Here is a 22,684-nt window from a genome sequence, read left to right as displayed (position 1 = left end):
AGCGTTCGCTCTATTTCGCGCACCCTATGTATGTTTCCGCTGGCTCATCATTTTTAGCCGTCTTTTTGTGTGCGTGTTGGTGCTTGAGAAACTAATTACCGTAAGAGTATGGGTGAGTTGGTACTCCATTGAATTAACGATTACAGCGCGAACAATTGGACGAAGGTCGAAAAAGAGTGGCGACACGGACAGGCGCTGAATTTTAACTGATGATTTATTTCGGAAAACACAGATATATAAATATTCACTCATTATCCGGTTTGCGCGAGATAAATGGGAACTAGACGGGCACTGCCCATAACACACCGTATCTATACAGAACTTGCAAACAAACAGGCGCGATTTAGCGCGTGGGGAGCACCGCCGTGCAGAACAGATAACCCAGTTCTTTCTCTGAAGGACTGAGGGACGGCATACTGACGCATGCGTCGCCAAGACGTGCCGTTTCGGTGGCGTCTACTATCTCTCTTGTTAATGGATTGTTGCTCCTAAAAATGAGCCGACACTCATAGTACAGACGGGCACAGTCCTTACGAAGGCCGCAATCCTTGCAATGGGCGCTCAGGTGTCCGGTGTGCGCACTCTGAACACTCCTAAGGTGTTCACGAAGGCGGACGTTAAAGTACGTCGTCCAGACCTCAAGGTGCCTTAACGTCCGCGTTAACGTGAACGGATAACGGCGGTACAGCCCATTATGGCGAATCACTGCTCTGCACTTCCGACAGCTTTCACATTGAGTGGAACGGCTTTAATTTCTTTGGACTGTTGGATCGCCAGACAATAATTATATATTACTGCTACGCCACTTTGAAGCGCTTTTTAGTTGAAAACAGATTTCGGTATATTTAGTTACACAATGTCGTTTTTATTAGCAGTCAAGGAAGGAAAACGCCTTTTTATTTTGCTTTTTTTTTAAGTAGAGGTTGTCTCGGCGCTGATAAGTCGGTCGAACTTCTGCTGAAGTTCCCATTTCTCGTCGTCCGGGAGAAAGCACGCAGAAATTGCCGACCGGTTCTGTGCGGAGGACGAAAAATAATAAGACTTCAGCGCCACAGATCAAGGACAGCTGCAGAGGATGAAATCTGTGGATTACAAATGTATGAAAATTAATGCGTACACACAAGGAGTAATTGTTTTTACGTGAGCAGATCCAAAATTACGCCACAAAAAGGCCGAGATTTATAGGGCTGGACCGGCGACAGTGGTATCGAGCGGCGAATAGCATCAAATGAGTCGGCCATTCAGCAACGCTAATTCAGCAAAGCAACCACCGGACGTCCGTCGGTTGTCCACCGTACGTCCATTCCGGCTCTAGCGGACGTCCGTAGCACGTCCGTTTCGAGACCAATGGACAGACCATGTTTGTCCGTAGGACGTCCAGATTTAACACTTCCGTACGTCCAGTCGGACGTCCGAAATTGGATTTATTTTGGATTTTCAGTAAAAATTTTCAGAATAACATAACAAGCTTATGTTCCTACAATGAATACTACACCACACAAGACCAACGCACTACAGGGTAGGGGGGGGGGGGGATTATAAAGAGAAATATAATCTACATATCAGGGCTCAGCGAATAGTGGGTAGACAGGCATACATGAACGTAGTGAACTTCACATATTTCGTTACACCAATTCTTATATATCCTTCCACAAAGTGACCATCGTTGGAGTTTGTGAGATGCTTCAAAAAAGTAAAAAAATTAGGCTTAATTTGAGAAATATGCAGATGAAACTTTCAATATACAAGTCAGGCTGTTGACGTACGACATCGTTTTAATTGAAAACAAAGTAGCGTTTTTCGATTTTGCTTTTTATTCAATTTAAGCCATTATTTGATGCTTTCTAGTAACTTTGCACGTCCACTGGCTTGGACTTGTACATCCGTTTCTGGATGTCCACTGTACGTCCAAAAATGTACATCCATACATGGGAGTACATTGGACGTACAGTGGCCGTCCAAACTGGGCATTGGATGTTCGGCTGTATTTAGGACGTCCCAAGGACATCCGTGGTTGCTTGGGAAGGGCAGGACCGGCGACAGTGGTATCGAGTGGCGAATAGTATCAATTGAGCCGGCCATCCAGCAAAGCTAATACTTATTTTTGCGTTCGCGTTAATGATGCGCCCGTGCGGCTTAGCTAGTTGGGTATTTGCTGCCGGTGGAGACTCAGTGCGTAAGCGCTTAACGAACGGTCGACTAGCGTAAATTTTCCGCTAGTCGCAAAACTGCACTGGAAAGTTCAATTTTATGTTTTTCGTTCGTGCGTTATTCCCCGTGACGGCCCGACATGTTCTCAGGGGCGATTTCAAAACAGAGCAATCAGACCAGTCTGCTTTCTGTCCTTCAATAATAACTTTTTTGAGCCAAGAGGAGGCAATGGGGTCTGCTTTTCAAAAAACAGAGATAGGAGAAGCTCATGAAAGCGTTTACGTGACCCATTTTAAAGCGAAGCTTTAGAGATCTCACTGATGGCGTATATGTAGCGCGAAAACGCCGAAGTGAAGGGGTAAAATGCGTCCCGTGGGCGAAATCGCACCTGGGCCCCTCGCGTTATGAAGCTTAGACGACAACCAAAGAATCTGTCACGAGGAATGCTCGCGTTCAAGCATCGCCGTCGTTTAATAGCGGGGTGCACGATTTCTTTAAGTACTCCTTATCTAGAGGAACTGTTCTCGATCGAGGCGTACTCCGGTATACTATATAGACATTAAGCGAGTCCCATCTATATCCAGGCAACCAGGTTAGCCTCCCGGGTAAAGTCCGGCAAAGAACGGAAGGCAGGGCCACGGAGCGACTGATGGTAATGCGTGTCTTGCCGCAAATTTAGGCCTGCTACCATCAGACATTTTCTTCGAATGTCGTAATTCCAGGGCATGTCCATATTAGGTGGCGAAGGTCTGCCGGAACCGTTTCACCAGAGCAAGTTGGACATTTTACGTGTCCTCGGTAGTCCCCTTTCCATTCCACTAGGGCGGGAAGGAGCCACCCCAGACGGACCCTTCGTAGTACCACCTCATTCGCAATTGTACCATTGAATTCGGGAGCGCGAAAAAGCAGTAAGACAAGTCTGACACGTAGAAAATTCTACTTCATTCATTAAAGCACACTCTTCATTTGCCTCGTTATTCCCCAACATTTTCTCCAGCGTGCAAAGGTTCCCGATTCATCCATTCTTGACAAAAACCTGCAGCAAGTCCAAGAAGCGAAAGCACGGAATTGCGCACTTACGCATTCAAGGATGTCGTCGTGCGTGAGGCCAAGCTTGAGCGCCAGGCGGTACTCGTCCTCCAGCGTCGTGTGCGTCACGGCGGGGTCGTCCGTGCTCAGCGAGAAGCTGGCCCCGGCGCGGCGCAACCTGAAAAGAGGTTCGAGAGCAGTGGGCGCCCATTACCACCGGATTTAATACATATGTTTAAGACGATGAAGCAGATTGATCGGGTGGTTCGAAATTTCACCCAACTGTATGCGCCTCAATGGTGTACAGGGTACGGAAGCTCTAAGTTCAAGCTGAGGCGTATTTCACCGAAGCAACACCTCGGTTATGAGGCACGCCATAGTGGAGTGCCGGAGATAAAGAGAATGCCAAACGAAAAATTAGCAGTGGCTTAGCTCGGCTATGCCAGGCTATACGTAGCAGAGTTACTCAATATAGACAGTTGCGAAACTCTGCTTCAGAATCCGGGCGGCGCTAGCCCCCCCACTCCGTGGAAGCTGAGGGGCAAGTCGACGCGCGCGCCACCTAGGAGATGAAAACGGAACTTCGCTAAACTATTATTATTCAAAATTCTTCTGTAAAATAAAGATTGCTTTTTAAATTAAAACACAATAATTACGTAAAATTTACTTGTGTTTTTGCGGCTTTTCTTTTTATGACTTACGGCAGCAACCGCAAGCACTTGAGTACTGCTTCAACGTCCTGCCGACAGACGACAGGCTAGTCAACTTGCCCCGTGCTTGCCCCGGCGCAGGGGGGCAACCGAAGACCGGCTTTTGATACATGGGGCCTATGGGGAGTTCCGCAACTGTCTATATCCAGTAGCTCTGATACGTAGCGTGAGCTAAGGTTCATCTCGTTATTCTTTGCTTTCCTGGTTGTCTAGGGTTAGTCGATTATCATGCTTACGGCTGCTAAAACGATTTGCAATCAATCCAATCCAATCTAATCCAGTCCAGTCCAGTCCAGTCCAGTCACTGCTCCTCGCGCATGCACAGCACGGCCCTTCAAGGTCCACGCGAAACCACTCAACCTCGGCCAGTGTAGCTTACGCCACAAAACGCTGCCAGGGTAGTTAACGGCGTGAAAAATTTTCAGCCCAAGCGATGTTTACGCTTCTACTCGTTTATGAGGAAAAGCATAAAGGACTCTTGAGGGATTCGTATATCTGCAAGCGCTGCCTGTTCGTCCTCTTATTCGTGAGTTTTCCTTGTGTTTCGTCGTTACCACGCTGCTTATTTTTTTAAGATGTACCAACTCGCCGAATCTTCTGTTTTAGCTAATCATTTTATGCAGAACATCCTGAACGCTCCCTAAAACATTTGTTGTATGGTTGTGGAGTAAGTTTCACTTTATCGATCAAACTATTTTTCTACCTCTTCCGAATCCAATACATACCGGTTTGACCGCACAAGCGCTCGCGTAAAAACTGCAAAACCGTTGCCAAGAGGTCAGTAGTCTGTATGGCAGTGCACATTAAAAGTCTTGCAACATTTCAGAGGGCGGCAGAACACTTATTCCGAGCATAAGTGCTGCACTTTGCAAGCACCGCGTGCAAATGGCCGTAAATATGGTGGACTCCCTAACTGATCCGGGCCACCACCCGCTCCGAAAACTGCATTCTGCAAATAAAGTTTATTCGTCCTCCTACTCCATACCTGATGAAGGAATGAGATATGAGAATTCTGTGGCGAGGAGTGGATTCGGACAGCGCAGAATTATAGGAATTGGAAGTCCACGGGATTAATAAACGGATTCTAATGGTGGCGGTTGTGATGACGATGACAGCGCAGAATTACATACTAATATATATTGGAGCGAAATCTCTCGCTGCAATCACGTGCCGTCGTGGGCGTCGTCCTCTCCTCATACTTGGCTTGGCTTGCCACATGACTTCTTTTCGCGATTGAATCCAAACTCACAAAAAAGGTAAGGTTTTTTGCTTGTTCGTACTGCATGAAGCTTCGAAAAATTTCCTGACAAATAAATCTTTTTCAGCTCTACTATTCTATCGATAAAAAACTTCAATTGATATTTTATAAAAAAACATTTGTAAGTGTGTGTGCGTGTTTGTGCGCGTGCGCCTGTGCGTGTGTGTGTAGCCACGGGGAACGTTTCAGCCTGTTCATGAGCCAGGCGAAGGAAAAGTGGCGGCAAGCTCGCTGAAGCGCGGCTTGCCTAGACATTGGCACCAGATTTACCTCTACTATATGTCAGTATGAAACTCTACGGATGGGGGAGGTGGTTATGATTACGGAGGTGACGAAAAATGTGACGACGATGACGACAACGATGATTACACGATCACCTGAGAACGGGGTGTTCCTCGACGGTCGGCGAGACGGCTCCCGTGAGGAAGCTGCTGGTGGGGCAGCACTCGAAGTGGACGCCCGCGCACAGCGCCTGCTCGTAGGCGGCGCCGCCCTCGATCACGGCCCGGTATCCGTGTCCGATCCGCTCGGCCCGCAGGTCCCGCACAGCGCGCGCCACGGTAGACGGGGGGCCGGCCTCAGCCGCGTGGACCGTCCGGTGCACACCGCAGGACGCCGCACGCTGAGTCGGGAGAGACGGAAACTGAACGGCACGTCACTTCCTGCGTCTTGTCAACCCCCCTCCTTGCCTTCTGTGCGTGTGCGCCGACATTCATGCCCTGACTTGAGCCGCAAAAACAAATACATAAATAAATAAATAAATAAATAAATAAATAAATAAATAAATAAATAAATAAATAAATAAATAGCGTTGATTATAGACGCCACTGCTGTAATTGGGACAGTCGTCCGTGTGAGGACAATTCCCCTATTGGGGAATTGGGGCTACTCGGCATGTACACGCCCGACGACGACAAGAGAGAAGCAGCGCTTGGCGCGCGCGTCTATCGAGTGCTGCGCTTGTCGGAGCTTTCTTGGCGCGACGTACACCTCAGATTATTCGCAGCTCTAACTGTTCGCTAGCGGTCCAATGAGCCACTCTTCAAAATATATAACTAAAATAGTGGCATCTCATCGTACGTGTTAATAACTTCGTATCTTGTGTACGTCTCCACTTCCGAGAATGCAAAACGCGTGTACAAAAGCGTTAAAGAGGCCCTGACAGGCGTTTTGAGCACACTGTATCAACTAGCGCAATCGTTAGGTTGGGTGGTCAACGTCATCTGTGCCAAGTATAATTGTTTTACGGGCAGCGGAAAGCTCACAATTTCGGTGCAAAGTTCGTTGCCGCGTTCCCACCCTTTCCTGCGCGTTTTTGGGCTCCGCAATCTTCCCCCGTGTACGTCATCTATTCCCCCATGCACGTCACGCAGTAGAAATCTTGCAATGGACCTCTCCCGGGGTACGTCACAAGGCGGCTATGACGTCAAGGCCAGCGCACTTGCTCGGTGCGGCCGGCCGGGTTGTTCGCAAGAGATTCGGACAGGCGCGCGGTGCGCACGCGGTGAGGCCGTGAGGCTGCTTCGGACGCCCGCAACAGCAAGGCTGTCTATGGCTAGGATCCAGCAGATCACCTCCGGTAACAGAGCGATGTAGACAAGAATCGCTAGCGAGCGTAGCGCCCCGTTGCGGAGCCCACTCAAATTCCCGGGATCGTAAAACTGCGCGCCACATCACCGGCGCATGAGAAAAATCATAAAATTAAAAAATTTAATGCCCTTCCACTCTGTGAAGAAGGAGGACCAGCAAAGCTGCGGTGCCGAGCCTTAACGTGAGCTTTAACTGGGTTGTAGCCCAGAGGTGCATGAAGCAAAGCACGTTTCTTTTTTTTGTAAATTGCGATTTTCGTAATGGGGTTGTCCGTTTCCCTCCCGTAGAATCCCATACGTATTGACAGCGGACGAGAATTCCACAATATCTACAATTTCACTGTGAACCAGGTAATTTTGAAAACTATATAAAACCCGGCGTTGTGTTAGAGTCGTCTTAGCAGCTAATTGTCATGTAATTTGTTTCGGTATGGCTTCAATACAACAAGCGTTAGAGCCACTTTCTGTAATGGTATTCCCTCCGAAGATTGACGTGATTCACTGTGCAATACTCGATGTGGGAGGGCCATCTCCAAAGATCAAGCTTACAACGATCCCCTCAAAGTCTGCTTCACCTCCTAACACAAATGAACTGCTCGGAAGACATTTTGGGGCGCAGCCCTTTGGCACCCGTCTCTGGGCTCAGCCGCGTCTGCGTCGTCGCGACCGAGCGAACGATGGGAAGACCGACGAGTGAAAGAAAGCAAAGGAGGAGAATGTCGCGAAATTTGGAAGGGAGGGCGGTTCGCCGTGGCAGCGCGAGCCAGCGCTCTCCGAAAGTGTGGGGTTGGGGAAGGGAAGGGGCAGTATGCTGTGCCCGCACGAGGCGCTCGACGCTTGGAGAAAACGTGAAGGGGGCGTTCGCGTGACAATGATGTGCGTTCGCTTTATGCTGTGTTCAGACTACCGACGTAACAGCCGTATCGTGCGCTATGGACACAAAAAAACGGCGTTTCACGCAGTTCGGTTGGCTGAGACGTCAAATTAAGTCATTATTTACAGATATTACGACAGTTACGACAACACTCTGAACCCGGGCTAAGACGCAGTTCGCGGTCCCTTCCTGAGACGCACTCCGCGCCGCCGCCGGAGAGGCACACCGTCGAGAGAACCCACGAGTGAGTGCTGCCCCAGCGCACTGCAGCCACCAGGAGTGAGTGCTGAACTGCGAGTGACGCAAGCGGTCGTGCGCATCTGCAGCGGCTGTTGTGGAACACGCACATGCGCTCTCAGCCAGTTCTTACAGAGCAATGAGCGACGCAACTGGTGGAACTGCGTCGTCTGCCGCTGCTGCTAAGCGAGCTGTCCGAACAGCTGCGCCCAAATATAGCATTAGGGAGTATCGCAATCACCAGCAAAATTTTCAAAGGAAATACAAGCCGTCTTCTATTAAAATATGAAGGCCCTAGGACCTCTTTAATTTTAGATGATTTTTTCCATGCACCGGGTGTGTGGCGCGCAGTTTTACGAGCTCAGGGATTTGAGTGGGCTCCGCAACGTGGCGCTACGCTCTCTAGCGATTCTTGTCTACAGCGCTCTGTTACCGGAGACGATCTGCTGGATACTAGCCATAGACAGCTCTGCTGTAAAAGGTGGTCTGATTAATCCAGGTGGTCCCCTGGTGGTCGGATTAATCCAGAGCCCTCCACTACCGCCCGCCTTGTCACCTGTCATTCAATCAAACAGTACAAATCCAAGCAAAGATTTTCCGTGCACTAAGTAAGCGCATCTGATTGATTGATCGATTGTGTGGTTTAACGCGCCGACGCAACGCAGGCGATGAGGCGCGCCGTAGTGGAGGGCTCCGGATTAATTTTGGCCACCTGGGGATCAAGTAAGCGCATATACAAACGATCTAAATGTGTACCAATGAGTGCTTTATGCGATAACGGTATGCTATTGTACATCTTCTTATGGTCTTATTTAAAACCATTCATTTTTCGCTATTCTCAAGTAACCGTCTCGACACAACGGCAGCCAGGTTTCACGCACGCGTAACGTGCCCAGAGATCTTACCAGCGCTTTTTGGTCGACCAAACGGTCTATTGGGAAATGCATTAGTTTTTCGACTGGACGCCTTCGGTCCCACTACGAAAGTTTTCGCTTCAAAATTTTTCACCTCAATAATCAGTGAAGCTCCCCTGCCTCTTAGGGGACGCCGCATTCCCCTCCCACTTACCGGGCTAGCCTTTGACCTTCATTACCCCAAAAACTCGGGGACTTAAGTCTGCTTACGTGCCTTGAAAGCGAAAGGCTAGCGACTATCAAAGACTTCTTCACTGCCGCATCGCATTTGCGTCTCCTTCACTTTCGCTTCGTCCTCTTTTGACGCGAAGTACCGCGACATGGCGACGCTTCGCGCGGCAGCTTCAGCGCAGCTGTCTCCTCCACCTGTTCTACTCACGGGCCGTCACGTTCAGCAGTCACGTGGAACGCATCAGGATAGTTCTTGTTCCATGCAGGCAGGGTGCCAGGTTAGCGTTGTGCTTAGCGAACCTGCCTCCTGCTATTATGACCCTGGTTCAAATACCACACGAACACACACGTACGTGTTATTAAAGCGAAAGCTCTCTTAGTAAGACCCATGGCATTCTCTCAAATAGCTAATTCATTTCCCCATAGACCGGTTGGTCGACCGAAAAGCCCCGATACGATCTCTCGACAGACGGTGCGTGAGCGAAACCGGGCTGCCCATGTGTCAAAACGGTTACCTGAAAATCGCGAAAAAGGAGCGGTTCTAGGTAAGCCAATGAAGAAGGAGTTCAATAGTACGCCTTTACCTCATCAACCACGTGCCCGCATGCATTTAGATTGTTCGTAGATAAGTTTACTTAGTGCGCGAAAAATCGTCGCACGGGTTCGTTCTTCGTTCGCGGTTTGCGTCGTTGAAGGTTCGACGATTGATTGGACGCGCTTTCAGCGAAGGTTTTGACGCCATCCTGACACAGTTCTGGTGCGAGACAGCTTTCGCGCTTCTCTGAACATCCTTTTGGGGAGGGATGATAGATTATTTTCTCTTTGCAGGGCCAGCCATTTTGGTACCACTCATGTTGAAGAACGACGACGGCGGCGGCGACGACGACGACGACTATGGCGGCCACTTTTCACGGTGGCCACTTTTATTAAAGGGACCCTGCAACACTTTCTTTAACTTTTTTTTGAAACCTTAAATGCTTGCAGAACGTAGTCACCCAACACACCGAGTACTTTGATTAGGGGGCCGCAAAGTACCTCAGTCACAATTACTGCTCTATTCCCATCAAATAACTTAAAAACTCGCTCAGAAGATTTTTCTCTCTTTCCCTGCCTTGACGTTTTTAGATGGTTCGAATTACGTCACTAAGGCCATGTAGCGGCTGTTCGATGGTTTTCCTCCAGTTGCAGCGAGAGCGAGAGAGGGGGGGGGGGGATACTTTATTTAGTGGCCCGATAATTTCTCAGACGGTCGGAAGCCGAGTCCAGCTTGGACCCGACGGCGGTGTCTATGGCCGGGCCGTTCATGAATGAGGTGAATGCAGTGGCGTGCCTCGCCGAAGCCCCGGAGGACCCGCACGGGTCGCCAGAGCCACGAGAGCCGTCTGGATATCCTTGTTGGGGCTGAGCAGCGCGGCCTCCCAGCCTGATTCACCGCGAATAAAATTGTTGGCCTGCATGGTGGATTACTGCCATAGTATGTGTTGAATGTTGGCCCAGTATCCGCAGGAAGGACATAGCGGGCTGTATAAGGTAGGATATATTCTGCTGTACAGTGCGAGCGAAGGGAGGGTGTTCGTCAGTATTTGCCGCAATATGGTCGCTTGAGTGAGTGACGAGTACGGGTGCGCATAATGCGTCTAGCGTCCTTGTAGTGAGTCAGGATATCTTGAAAACTGAGAAGGGGTGGAGGAGTGGCAGGATGATCCGACTCCCGGCTGGTGAGCTCGCAGGTCAGCTCATGAGCCACCTCGTTCCCCTCCAGGCCCGAGTGGGCGGGGGTCCAAAGAAGACGTATGGGAGGTAAATGCGGAGTCTCGGGGATGGTGCCTAGAATGCGAGCAGCTTTGAACGCTTTTTGATAGCAACTTTTAAAAAAAGCCACAAAAACAAAGCCGAAATGGAAGGCCTATCTGGTGCGACGAGAAAATCACGCAGTGCCGCTCCGTACTGGCGATAATAGCTTTAGCAGTGGTTCCAGACAAGGAAAGAGTAAAAGCGCTTATCGAAAGTGTTGCAGGGTCCCTTTAAGGCTTTCGCATTACTAAAGGTGTTGCTGGTACTACCTCAGTATAAGCCTATCACATTAGGCTAACCTGCCTGGAATGTCTCGATGATGAGTGGGTCGGTGATCTCTTCGCCGTACTCGGCGCGCTGGGAAGCGGACGCTCCTCCTGCACCGGCTGGCACCACGCCGCACACGTCCATTCCCACCACACCACGGCCGCTGTATTCCCGACACAGCTCCAACACCTCCGGAGCCCATTCTGCGTCGCAAAGAAGACGCAAGTCCACACTTGGCAGAATTTATACGTGGGTTATTTCAGGACATATTGGCAAGCAATACGTTTCAAACCATTGACCATACAATAAGGCGGTCACTGACCAGGTAAAAAAAAATGTCGAAGACGTTTAATAACCCGTACGGGTTCCTTGATCGTGAACAAGGAACTCATGCAGGTTCCGCAACATCTCTTACCTTGTTTGGCTTGGTCAGTGACTACTACACTGTTTGTTCAAATAATGCCTGACCAGAGGAACTTTCGCCGAGCACTTGGTTACGTTTCAAATCATTTTCAACGTCCTTAACGTATCACTTGCCGCTTTTTTGCGAGCTGTGCCTAATGCGAGCTAATGTGAGCTGTGCTCGTGGTTTCCTCCCGTTTCTAACAGCCCACTTCGTGACACAACTCCAGTGAACTTGCCCCCTTTAAAACAGTGAAGCTGTTTATCAAATCGTAATTTTTCGTCTCCGCGGTTAAAAATTCCAAGAAATCGCCGAGCGCACGCACGTGAGCGCGGGCCTCGCGGCGACCGCCCAGCTTCTCCGGCACATGTTTGTCAAGCCAAGGGAGATTAGCACTTAGGAAGATTGGCCAAGATTGGCCCAAAAACAAAACTTGAGCGTTCTCCGTAATCGTGGCAACCCTTGCTCGGAACGAGAAAGACTTCAGAGTTCGCCGTAACCGTGGCAACGCATGCTCGGAACGAGAAAGACACGTCCTAGAGTACACCTTTTTTAAAGTGATGTCCGATGATTATCACTCCCAAAAAATGAAGGAAGTTGTACAACGATGATAGAGTAAAGGTCGTTTTGGCAGCGAAGATAGATATATTGTAGGGTTTAACGCGCCGACGCAACGCAGGCGATGAGGCGCGCCGTAGTGGAGGGCTCCAGAATAATCTTGACCACCTGGGGATCTTTATCCTGCGCCGAAATCTCGTGCACACGGACGTTTTTGCTTTTCGCCTCCATCAGAAAAGCGGCCGCCGCGGCCGGGAATCAAACCCGCGTCCTCGTGCGCAGCAGCACAACGTCTTAGCCACTGAGCCACCGCGGCGGGTTGGCAGCGAAGAAGCAAATGGGCTGCAATGGTGGACTTAAACCGTAGTGATGGTGGGGAAGGTTGCGTACAGCTTCGCTACCTTCAAGTCTTACGCGTTAGTCTGCGTTTCCTTTATTTTTTTTTTGTCCCGCCGTCACACCCCGGTTACCCCAACACGAAGCGACTGAATTCATCTTTCTATAAAGCATTGAGGGAGGCCAAAAAAAGGTTCGGCCTATACCCCGCCTGACCTAGGCTCGCCCTCCAACAGTTGCTTCACTGCAAGCTCGGTAGGAACGCAAAAAAGCCAACTTCACGAAGGACACGTAAGGCAGAATGGAAGTCATGGAAAATTAAAATATGTCAATTCCAAAGTCATGGAAAATTAAAATATGTCAATTCCACAGTGCAAATTTAAAGCGCAACAAATTTAGACGAAAGACGAATGACACAAGGACAAGCGCTATCCTTGCACTATGGAGTACCAACTAGCTCGAACCCTCAAGTTGTTAAGTTAATTCAATTCCACGTTGCATAATTGGTATACCTGTCATAGTGTGGTCCCTAGAACCGTAGGCTGCTTTCGCTTGACGACCGTGAACCCTAACGAGTCGTGAAATTCTTGCAGGTATAATCAAAACTGCACTTTTGACTGATAATATTTTACCAAGAAGCCCGAGAAACGCAGCAACAGGCGCGCATGCTTTAGACCTTGGAGGTCTATGCTTTCGGCAGTTTCGTTTCGTAATTTCGTTTCGCTTTGAACGCTGGCGCAACAGTGAGCCTGGCGTCTCTGTTTTAAAATGTAACACGGCGCTGTAACGATGTTTTGTAACCGTACGTGGACAAATCAAATGCGAACAGCGGAACGCACGGCCGAAGATATCGGTGCCGTCACGGCCGTGGAAAAGACACGGAGATGCGCAGTTGAGATGTCGGGAGCGAGGGTGCGTGTCCCACTGCGATATGTCTCCCTCAGTAGCTTCGTGAGCGATGTGTCGCCCTCAGTGGCTTTGTGAGCGTCAGATTTCTCCTCATATGAACTTCATCTGTGACCCGAGAACACCTATGGCAAGTTCACCAACCACTGCTTATTTTAGGGGCGAAGCCCCTTCGTGACTCGGGCTGTCGGCGTCTCCTGTCGTCGTTGTCGTCTCATGTAGTCACGGTACAGAAACACCGGGAAACTCGTTTTTTAACGCCTCGCGCTAGAACATAACGCCTACAAAAGAAAAGTGTACAATAAAAAAAACGGTTTCAAAATAAACGAACAATATTTTAAGATTTATGGAACGCTCCCTGTCCGCTTCAGTGATCGTCAAACACAAGAAGCAGCTATTTGCGCATGGGTTACAATTTCAGTTACAATCAAATACCCACCCAGCGGCGGATTATTCATGGTTCAAAAGGCTCAAATGAACCGAGCCCATGGGCTTAGCTTTGCCACCCCCCCCCCCCCCCTCTTTCCAAGGGCTGAAAAAAAATGGCAGACTTCGTGGTTCGAAAAAGTTTAAGCTTCTTGCTGATATCCCCTGATTAAAACAGAGATTATCTATTTCAATAACGAATGTTTCGAAACGACGTTGTTTGCATAATGTGCATAATCCTGAAGACCGGAGTTTTTCAGACTGAGGTAAAAGCGTTGCACTCGCCCAAAACCATGCATCGCGTAAGCGAAAGAGCTGATCCAGCTTATGGACACAGAGAGCAGCCGGACTAAGATTTTTTGAATGGTCAATGTTTAAGATCCCATTAACAAACTGTGCCAGCAAAAAGCAGGAAAACGCTAGTAGAAACGCACATACCTTTCTTTTCTTAAATGATGAATAAAAAGAGAAAATGTGGTGGTACTCATAGACGACTTATTTCAAAGTTGAATTACTGTGAAACGTATAACCCATTTTCTACACTGCATTAAAGTCGAAAATCTTTGTAAAAATGTAAATTCATTCTGAAATTTATTAGCAGAAAAGGCGTGTTCAATATAATTCTGTTTCCTGCCCTTATAAAAGTGGATATTGCCTGCAAAAATGTAAATGTATCACCTGTTCAAAAGGGAACGATCTGTGAATAAATGAAGAAGTATGTATGATAATTTATTCAGGGGTGTTATTAAAACATTTTTTTCGAATGTTTGGTATCGATCTCTTTTTCTAAAGGCGCCACCTTTTCTAAAAGATTAAAGCTCCCTGCATAATGAAAACATTTTAATATTAAACCATTGAATTATTAAAGTTAGAGCTCACATCAAAATTTCTGTTGATGATGAAATCACAAAATAGCCACACGACTGTTACCGTAATTACTGCAGGGATGTGTGAACAGTTTCTGGGAAAAATCCACCCGTCTACTTCGGCAGGGCTCACACGCAAGAGGTCGCCATTTTTCACAAATGCGCTTCCTGATTTTTGGGCGAGATGTTCTCTATTGAAACAAGGGTAAACTGCGCTAAAGGTTAAGACGAGTGGGAGAAACACATACGACACGACACACTGCACTTCTAGCTGTCGTATGTAACTCTTTCTTTGTCTTAACCTCTGGCGCAATTTACTCTTCTTTTGAAGTATGAACCAACTAGCCGGAGAAATCTTAATGCTGCTCCCTCTTCATCTCCTGGCATACTTCAATTCTGACGACAATCTCTCCACGTACTCTGCAGGAAAGTAGACGCCCAGGCGATGTTCATAAAGGCTCCGGATATTACTTGAGTGAATAAGGCATGTGTTCTTCGTAACGAATTCCAAATGACGAGAGGGTAAGGAGGGAGGAGGGGTGAGGGGCCGCCTTATTCTTTTTTTTAACCGGGCCCTCAGCACTGTTAATCCGGCCCTGTACCCACCGGCTCTCGACGTTAGGCCTGATCGGGTCGGGTGGTCGGTCGAAGACCTGGTTCCGGGACCTCGTGGCCTCGTTGATCACCGAGAAAGAGCCCCCAGGACGAAGCGCGAGCATTGCACTGCGCGCGCGTTGACCATTGCAACTACTGCGAACTGGGGCAGACGTAGCATGCAAATTGCTTAAATCCGGTTCAACGCAAGAGAGGGCGCCACCGCCTCAGCAAGCGCACGATTGCTCTTCCCACCGGCGCTTCCCCGGCGCCCAATCAGCGCGCGCCGTGTGGCAAGAGAGACTTACGATCTTTGAATACACTTATACACTACATCAAGAAGTTTGCGGGGATAAATTGGCCACAGTTGGCACAGGACCGAGGTAATTGGAGAATAATGGGAGAGGCCTTTGCCCTGCAGTGGGCGTAGACAGGCTGGTGATGATGATGATGATGATGATACACTACATGCTTCGACCCTCCCCAGGTTGCACGCTAGTGGAGATGGCCCAGGATTTTTTCTTATTAACGAATATCCATTCCTTCATTCGTTCATTACGTTGGCTCTGCCCGATTGTAAATGTGAAAGCACAACATCCACTTGAACGCCGCAGGGCGTTCTGCGCCTGACTCGCAGGGGACTGCTGTGCCGCTGGGTTAGAGGAGCTGCAGTGGCAGAAGAGCGATGCTCAGAGCGAGGAGGGCGGCAGCGGAACGGCTGCCGATGCTGCCGCCGCCGCCGCACTCTCCGCTTCTGTACGACGTCCGTGCGTTAGTTAGCAGGGCGCGATGATTTCCTTTGTGTTTTAAATGCATAGCATTTTAGTAACTCACAATGTCACGCGGCGTTGGCGTGCGCTGTCGTAGTCCGCACGCGCCTTGTCGTAGTCCGCATGCGCGCCCTGTCGTAGTCCGCAGGCGCGCCTTGTCGTAGTCCGCAGCCAGGAAGAAATAACAGTTTCCGGCGCCCGGTTTCGAACCCATGACGCCGCGGGCGGAACGCAAGGTGCCCGGCGCACAACCGACCGAGCCACGAAACCGACACAGATTTCGTTGCACCGAACGCGCCTTATATCCTTCACTCATTTCTCGTTTGTTTCGAAAGCGCCACAAGTTGTCCCGCGCTTCCAAAAGATGGCGACACGGGTCCCGCGATCAAGAGATACGACTTGCCGGCGCACCCCCTCGGAAATGCTGTGCATTTGATCGTGCCCCTCGCGAGGGGGATGTCTTTTTTGTGATAGGTCCTTCTGGACGGAGTTATAAAGCGCGTTTCTCTTGGCGTAAATCGTTCGGTGATCATGTGTTTTCAGAGCTTCCGCCCACCTGACAGGGTAAGGTGTAATACATATAGCGCTACTTGGTATAACAGTTTTTTATTTTTAACGCACAGGCGTTGTAGGCAACGGAAATTCTTGTGCTGCGAATTTCCGCGCAGCGCTTCCCGGATGGGGAATTTTTCGCACAGTTAGCCCTGCTTGCGCATAAGACAACGCGCCTGCGTGACAAACACGACAAACGTCAAGTTATAGTGGGCAGATTCTGTAACTCGTTTTGGCAGAAGAGGAGGATTCAGAAGAGTATTCAGGGGAGACTTAGTGCGCTGAGTAATACCGCGCTCAATTTGACTCGCAACATGGGAGCGGATGTGGGAGCTCCTCCTCGGGCGGCCGTGGCCTCGCGCAGCGGGGCATTCAAGAACTGACGAGAGAAGGGGTTCAGCTCTTCTGATAATCATCAGAATCCCCCAAAGGTAAACACTGTCTTTGACCTGGCGAAGGCGGAACGCTTGGATGCGGCCGATGCAGTGCAGTTACGCCGCGCTTTGCGCAGCCGCTCAAGAAGTGTGACGCATGGCGATTTCGTTGCTATTATCATCGAAGAACTGCATCTTATACATTTTCATTGCTTAAAACTGCTTCTTGTGGCTGCTTGAAATTTTTTCGATGCTTCCAGCAGTCAAAGGCGTCATTTCGCGCTCTACCGCAGCACTGATGGCCCGCTGTTCCGTTTAGGTGGTTTAGGTTCGCTTCAAGTAATGAAAGCGCATGATAGCCGAGCTACAGCTCTTTATGCGATAATAGCACTGAAACCCCCATGCGTCACAACTTTTCAGCCACTGCCCAAAGCTCGGATGAACTACATCGGGCGCATTCACGCGTTGCGCATCCGCTAGGTGAAAGGCAGTAGTTACCCGCGGAGGGTGCTGATTATTATAAGAGCTGAACCCCCCTGTGTCGTTAGTGGTCGAGGCCTCGCTGCGCGGTGCCGCCGCTGTCAGAGGAGCAGCTCCTGCCTCCACTCGCGTGTTGCGAGTCAAATTGAGCGCGGTAGTACATCGTGAACGCATCCTTGGACTCTTATTACAGTGCTGGTTCCCTAGACAGAGGTAGTAAGGGTATGAATGAGGCGGTGAAATACGGTTGAACCTGCATATTTAGAACACGAACGCCATGATAAAATATTTCGCTATAGTTAATTATTCACTATAGACACGTTGCGCTGATGCTTGCCTCGCAAGCAGCAGCGCCGTTTTCTATATCCTGGTGGTTCGGGGGATCATTTCTTGTAGGAAAAATAAAATACCACGCATATCCCGGCCTCGGTTCGTAGCATACACATTACGTAAGTGTCGGCGCACTGTCCTAGACAGCAACAGCCGAGATTATCACGAGTCACGCACGGGCGCCCACACAAAGAAGGCATATAAGGTAACGCCATCATAACAAGGCCGAGAAGAACGAACAGTTTAGGTGCCGCAGACGAAAATACGTTTGTTGTTGATATTGTAGCGACCAGTCAGATTGCAGATAATACAAATGGCAGGAAGGAACCGACACATTGATCACGGCCGTCTTTACCGCGTTTCTCAGTGTCAACCCCGTAGACCGTTGGCACGGCATGCTGCAGGCAGGGGATGATAACTGCTAGAGCAATCGCCACTCCTTTACCGATGCCCTAGTGTGCGCTACACACAACTTTAGTAGGAAAGGTGCTGCGCTCACAGCCGCCTCTGTACGGTGCAACGTGCCTATACAAAATACACAGGATATGCAAACGATTTTCAAGGGAGATTTCGCGTTATTGGACATAGTTCGAAATATATGAATTTAAATTAAACAGGTTCGGTTGTGCATGGTACGAGTGTTGAGCTATGCCCGTTTAGTAAGTGGTCGAACAGCCAGCGGTCGTCGACTAACCCGGCATTCCTCGCAGGCACGTCAGGATGAGCCTTAGCTTGGCGCCGGTCTCGCGCTCGGCCCGGCGGAGTCCCTCCAGCGCCGCGTCCACCACGTCCCTGGCACGGGCCATTGTTCCGGGCGTCGTCTGCGAGGGCGGCAGCAGCACCGTGGTAGAGGCGGCCAGCAGCTGCGGTGGCAGCCGCATCTCGCTGTAGATAACGCCTTCGGACGCCTGGTCCACGCCCGCCTCGTAGGCCACGCGCTCCATGGCGGCCCGGTCACCGCTACGGACGCGCACAAAGAAACGACCGCACTGTCAGAGCATGTATGAGAAGAACAAGGTCCATGAAATATTTTGCGACACGTTCTTTAACATTAACAGAAATCTGGACTAACAAGCATCTTCTCTTTAAAGACGCGGTAGCCGCTGTCGGAAATCACACCCGCGATCTTGTGCTCAGTATAGGCCGACGCTTTAGCCACTGAGCCACCGCGGCTCTACATCACCATTAGCAATGAGTTGGAGGCTAAAAGAAAACACACTTTTCTTGGGTTATTTCGCAATGTATAATTGGGATATTTTCAGGCAAAAGACAGATCTGGCAGATGCATATGGTTTTTAGAGTGAGAAGGTCGAGATAAGCAGGAAGCTACTTTTGAGTACCCGCCGAATCGGCCCTGTTAACGCTTGGGGGCACTCACAGCAGTACGTCCATTTGATTTGGCTGCACTGGCTGCACTGGTGCAGCCACTAATCTCCTCGGTTTGCAACTACACGACTTTGTCTGGATTGCGCTCTTGGATTTACCGTTGGCGCAACCGAGCGCGGACAGAGTTCACGGCTTTTTCTGAGGCTCACAGGTGGAGACAGAATATGAATGCCTACAATATCCGGCGAGGCAACTTACGACTACATCGTCGACTTTTTATCTGGTCGCAAAGCCATAATCACATTCGGTGATGCTTACGCTGACCCTAGCGTACTAGAATATCGAGGTATTCCCCAAGACTCGGTCCTCTTACCCCTCCTGTTCAACATCTCGCTCCTGGGTCTCGAGAGACGGCTGAAGAGTGTATACTACATAAGTAATGCACTCTATGCAGGTAGGGTGACCTTCTGGGAGTCAACGCACTGTGTCCCGACCACTGGCTGCGGGTAAAGTTAATCAGTAAGCAAGGAGTGCGGGTTTCTTGTAGCTCAAAGAAGCCGCACCGACAATGAAGAAGACTATACAAGCCACCCTAGGAGAACCCATCAAACAATGTAAATTTCTACACATTTTGGGCCCCCTGGTCTATTAAGACCCCACAAATTACTAGATTATGCAGCACTGTACAAAGATATCAGACCTGATGGTAGATACGATTAGATACGGCATGATGGATAGCGACACTATCCACTTCGTTCAAGCATTTGTCCTCTCGAGGATGACGTATGCAGCTGCATACACTGTACTGAGCAAAAGAGATGCGGCCAAGCTAAAAGTATAAATTTCTAATGCCACGAATTAAGCCCTCAGCTTCCAGGTGAGCCCGTCTACGGACAGACTCCCCCGCATAGTGCTCCGTAATACGGTCGGCGAGCTTACAGTGGACCATCTGTCCAACCAGAAAGTACTCCTCACACAACCCTCAACAGGTCAAACAGACCTCAAATAAATCACGTGGAACTCTCTAGACGCTATCCTGTCCAAGGAAATGCCGCAATTTAGCGACGCCACATCACAATCCACCTTATTACCAGAAACATGCATGCCTTCCCACTATCATAAAGGGAGACGCGAGGTAAAAGCCACAGCCCCGAGCAAGAGGTGTGGATTCCTCCTCGTGATCGCCTACACAAACGTAGCCTCCTACCACTGAAGGCGAGCCATGGCTACGGTCCTTAGTAAAACGTTCCGTATATACGGAATTATGGGAATAAGGAATTAGTACGGCGTATTAAGCACCCCGGCGTAACCAGTGCAGAAAAGCTTTCCAAAACAAAAGGGTCGACTTATCTGTCAGAATAGAAACTTTTGACACAGTTTCCGTCTTTATTCCTTGGTGAAAGTACGAAATACAGCACCCTATGTTTTCCGTATGTTTTCTGTACACTCCGTATATACGTAATTCATACGGACCATGATTTAAGGCTTCTGGCGCTCCTAGCGAGATAAAACTGGTACAACCACGCACAACCACGCGCAATTGCACACAACCACGAACACTCGGACACATCGTCCTAGAGTGCGGGCAAAATCAAAACCTACCACTCCTAAACCTCGACCCCATACCGCCAGAGCAGTAGGAGACGCTGTTGCCCAGCTTCCGTCCCCACTACGAGCTGCTGCTGGTTGAGAGAGCGGTTGTAGCCAAGAAGCCGCGTGGATGCCCATGAGGAGGGCACCAGCATCGTTGTTCAAAGTGCGTTTTTAAAGACAAAACTGCGTCTCTTGGTCTACCTAAACGCGAAAACGTCCGGTTGTCCGTCCAACGGAGATGGACGAGACACGGGCCGACGTCTGAAATGCAGCCACCGCGAGCGGGATTGAACCCGCGTCCTCGAGTTCAGCGGCACAATGCCTTAGCCGCTGCGCCACCCCACAGGTTCTAGGCAAGACGTTTCCAAAAAAAAAAAAAAATCCCAGGCCATCTCCACTAACGTGAAACCTGGGGAGGGGCAGTGCATGTAGTGTGTAAGTGTATTCTTGGGGGCTTGGCCTTTTTGTCCATGGAGATTAAACTGTTGGGGGGGGGGAGGGGGGGGGGAGGTGAGGGGTAGAGGTATACAGCTCTGCTTCAACCACGAATTGTTCTAGCGCGAGGCGTTGGAAAACGAGTGTCCCGGCGTGTTCTTTTAGTACGCCTTACGTCCTAGCGCGAGGCGTCGGAAAACGAGTGTCGTGGTGTTTTAGTACCGTGACTACATGATACTACGACGACATGAGACGCCGACTGCCCCAGCCGCTAACAATTAAAGCTGCTGCCATGGCTCATACATGTCCCCATTATCAGCGCGAAGGAAACACCGGGAATAAAATGTAAGTGCATACCCGAGAGTACGCGTTCTTTTAACTAAGACTACAGGTTGGGTTTTAACGATAGCACACGCACAAAGAAACAAAAACAACGCGGCGTTAAAAACGGGGTCGTAGAGAGGCGAGATAGGTGAAAATGCTAAAACAAAATGTGTCACCTCGATATGTTCCAAGCATAACAAAAACAAAGAAGTCCAACGCATAGCGCAAGAGCAATGCGACCGTGGGAAAATCGAATTGAGCAAACTTCCAGTGCCCTAAACATGGCAGGAGGGATAGGGTATGGGGGGAGAGCAGACGTTGTTACGTGCCGGGGGCGGCAGAAAAATACAGTCTTTCGTCGACGTTTGCAGAGTCCAATTCGAATACGCGACCACCTTTTGCAGTGACGTTTGCACTCAGTGGGTTTCGCGGCTGCGTGCAATTTTCCCCGGTTGTAAAAAAATTTACCAAGACAATTTCAGCAATGCTTCCACCATGTCCTAGTCGTATTTTTAGATGCGACGCATCTCTTACTCGGGGGTATGTCCCTCCGGCGTCGGCGTCCGCATACCACCTGTTTTTTAATGGCGGGAAATAATGCAGAGCTCTTTAAACGAGTAATCTTATGAGCTGGCTGGTACGTCGTGTTTCCAGTTCCCCTCTGTCTTCCGCCCTACTGATTATTATTGCGTAGCATTGTTTTCAGATCAGAGTACCCGACCCCCCCCCCCCCCCCCGCACACACCATTCAGGACCGTGTAGCGGCCTCCATTTTGAAAATTGAAGGCAGAAACACTAAATGGTGGTAATTGGTCGAACAGAAGTTTCAAAAAACAAAAACTAAAAATAGAAAAAAAAATTACAAGAATGATCTTACGAGCTCAAAAATATACTACGCATGATACATCTCCAAAAACCAGACTTAACTTTAAAAAAGCGCCGAAAAGAACGTTAGAAATGCGAATTAAAAATAAATGAGCCAACCGTGCAACGCTTTGCACTGCATTTCCACAAACATGAGTAATTGGCGGGAGTAGCATATTTATTCGTTATAATAGCGTAGACAAAGTTGCTACAACACACTTTTGATAAATAAAAAATACAAAAAAACACACAAAAAATTAAATTTTTTCAAAATTTAACTGGCGAAGTGCAAAGTGTGCATCTTGTACATCTCCCCCCAAAACAAAGACAACTAAAAAAGCCCGGGAAAGAACCACAACAACACGAATACAAAATCGCGGCAACGGACCAACCCTGCACTACGCTTTGAATCTGCGGAAAGAATTCGTAATAAACGAACTAAAGGTACTTAATCGCTATATTGGTGCAAATGACAGCATGGGCTAAAAGAAACAAAAGAAAGCATAAGTACAATGCAATAACCGAACGTATTTGGCTACTGATAGCCAAATCT

General features: G+C 49.2%; 1 protein-coding gene across 1 annotated transcript in view; it reads right to left on the bottom strand.

Annotated features, from left to right (window-relative positions):
- Positions 1 to 242: 242 nt before the first annotated feature.
- The window catches only part of LOC144163350 (adenosine deaminase-like), a 33,426-nt gene continuing 10,984 nt past the window's right edge, over positions 243 to 22,684 (bottom strand). The window contains exons 5-9 of the mRNA XM_077694300.1: positions 18,284 to 18,549; positions 11,031 to 11,197; positions 5,526 to 5,770; positions 3,232 to 3,358; positions 243 to 1,014 (exon numbers count right to left, since the gene is read on the bottom strand). Of these exons, the coding sequence (XP_077550426.1) occupies positions 913 to 1,014; positions 3,232 to 3,358; positions 5,526 to 5,770; positions 11,031 to 11,197; positions 18,284 to 18,549 (907 nt within the window). The 3' untranslated portion in view covers positions 243 to 912. The remainder of the gene's footprint in view (positions 1,015 to 3,231; positions 3,359 to 5,525; positions 5,771 to 11,030; positions 11,198 to 18,283; positions 18,550 to 22,684) is intronic.

The sequence above is a fragment of the Haemaphysalis longicornis genome, unplaced genomic scaffold (genome assembly GCF_048455015.1).
Source record: "Haemaphysalis longicornis isolate Haplotype H1 unplaced genomic scaffold, Haemaphysalis longicornis Haplotype H1 scaffold_12, whole genome shotgun sequence".
Classification (NCBI taxonomy): domain Eukaryota; kingdom Metazoa; phylum Arthropoda; class Arachnida; order Ixodida; family Ixodidae; genus Haemaphysalis; species Haemaphysalis longicornis.
Note: the sequence above shows the minus strand (reverse complement) of the source record. Positions and strands in the feature narration are given on the sequence as shown.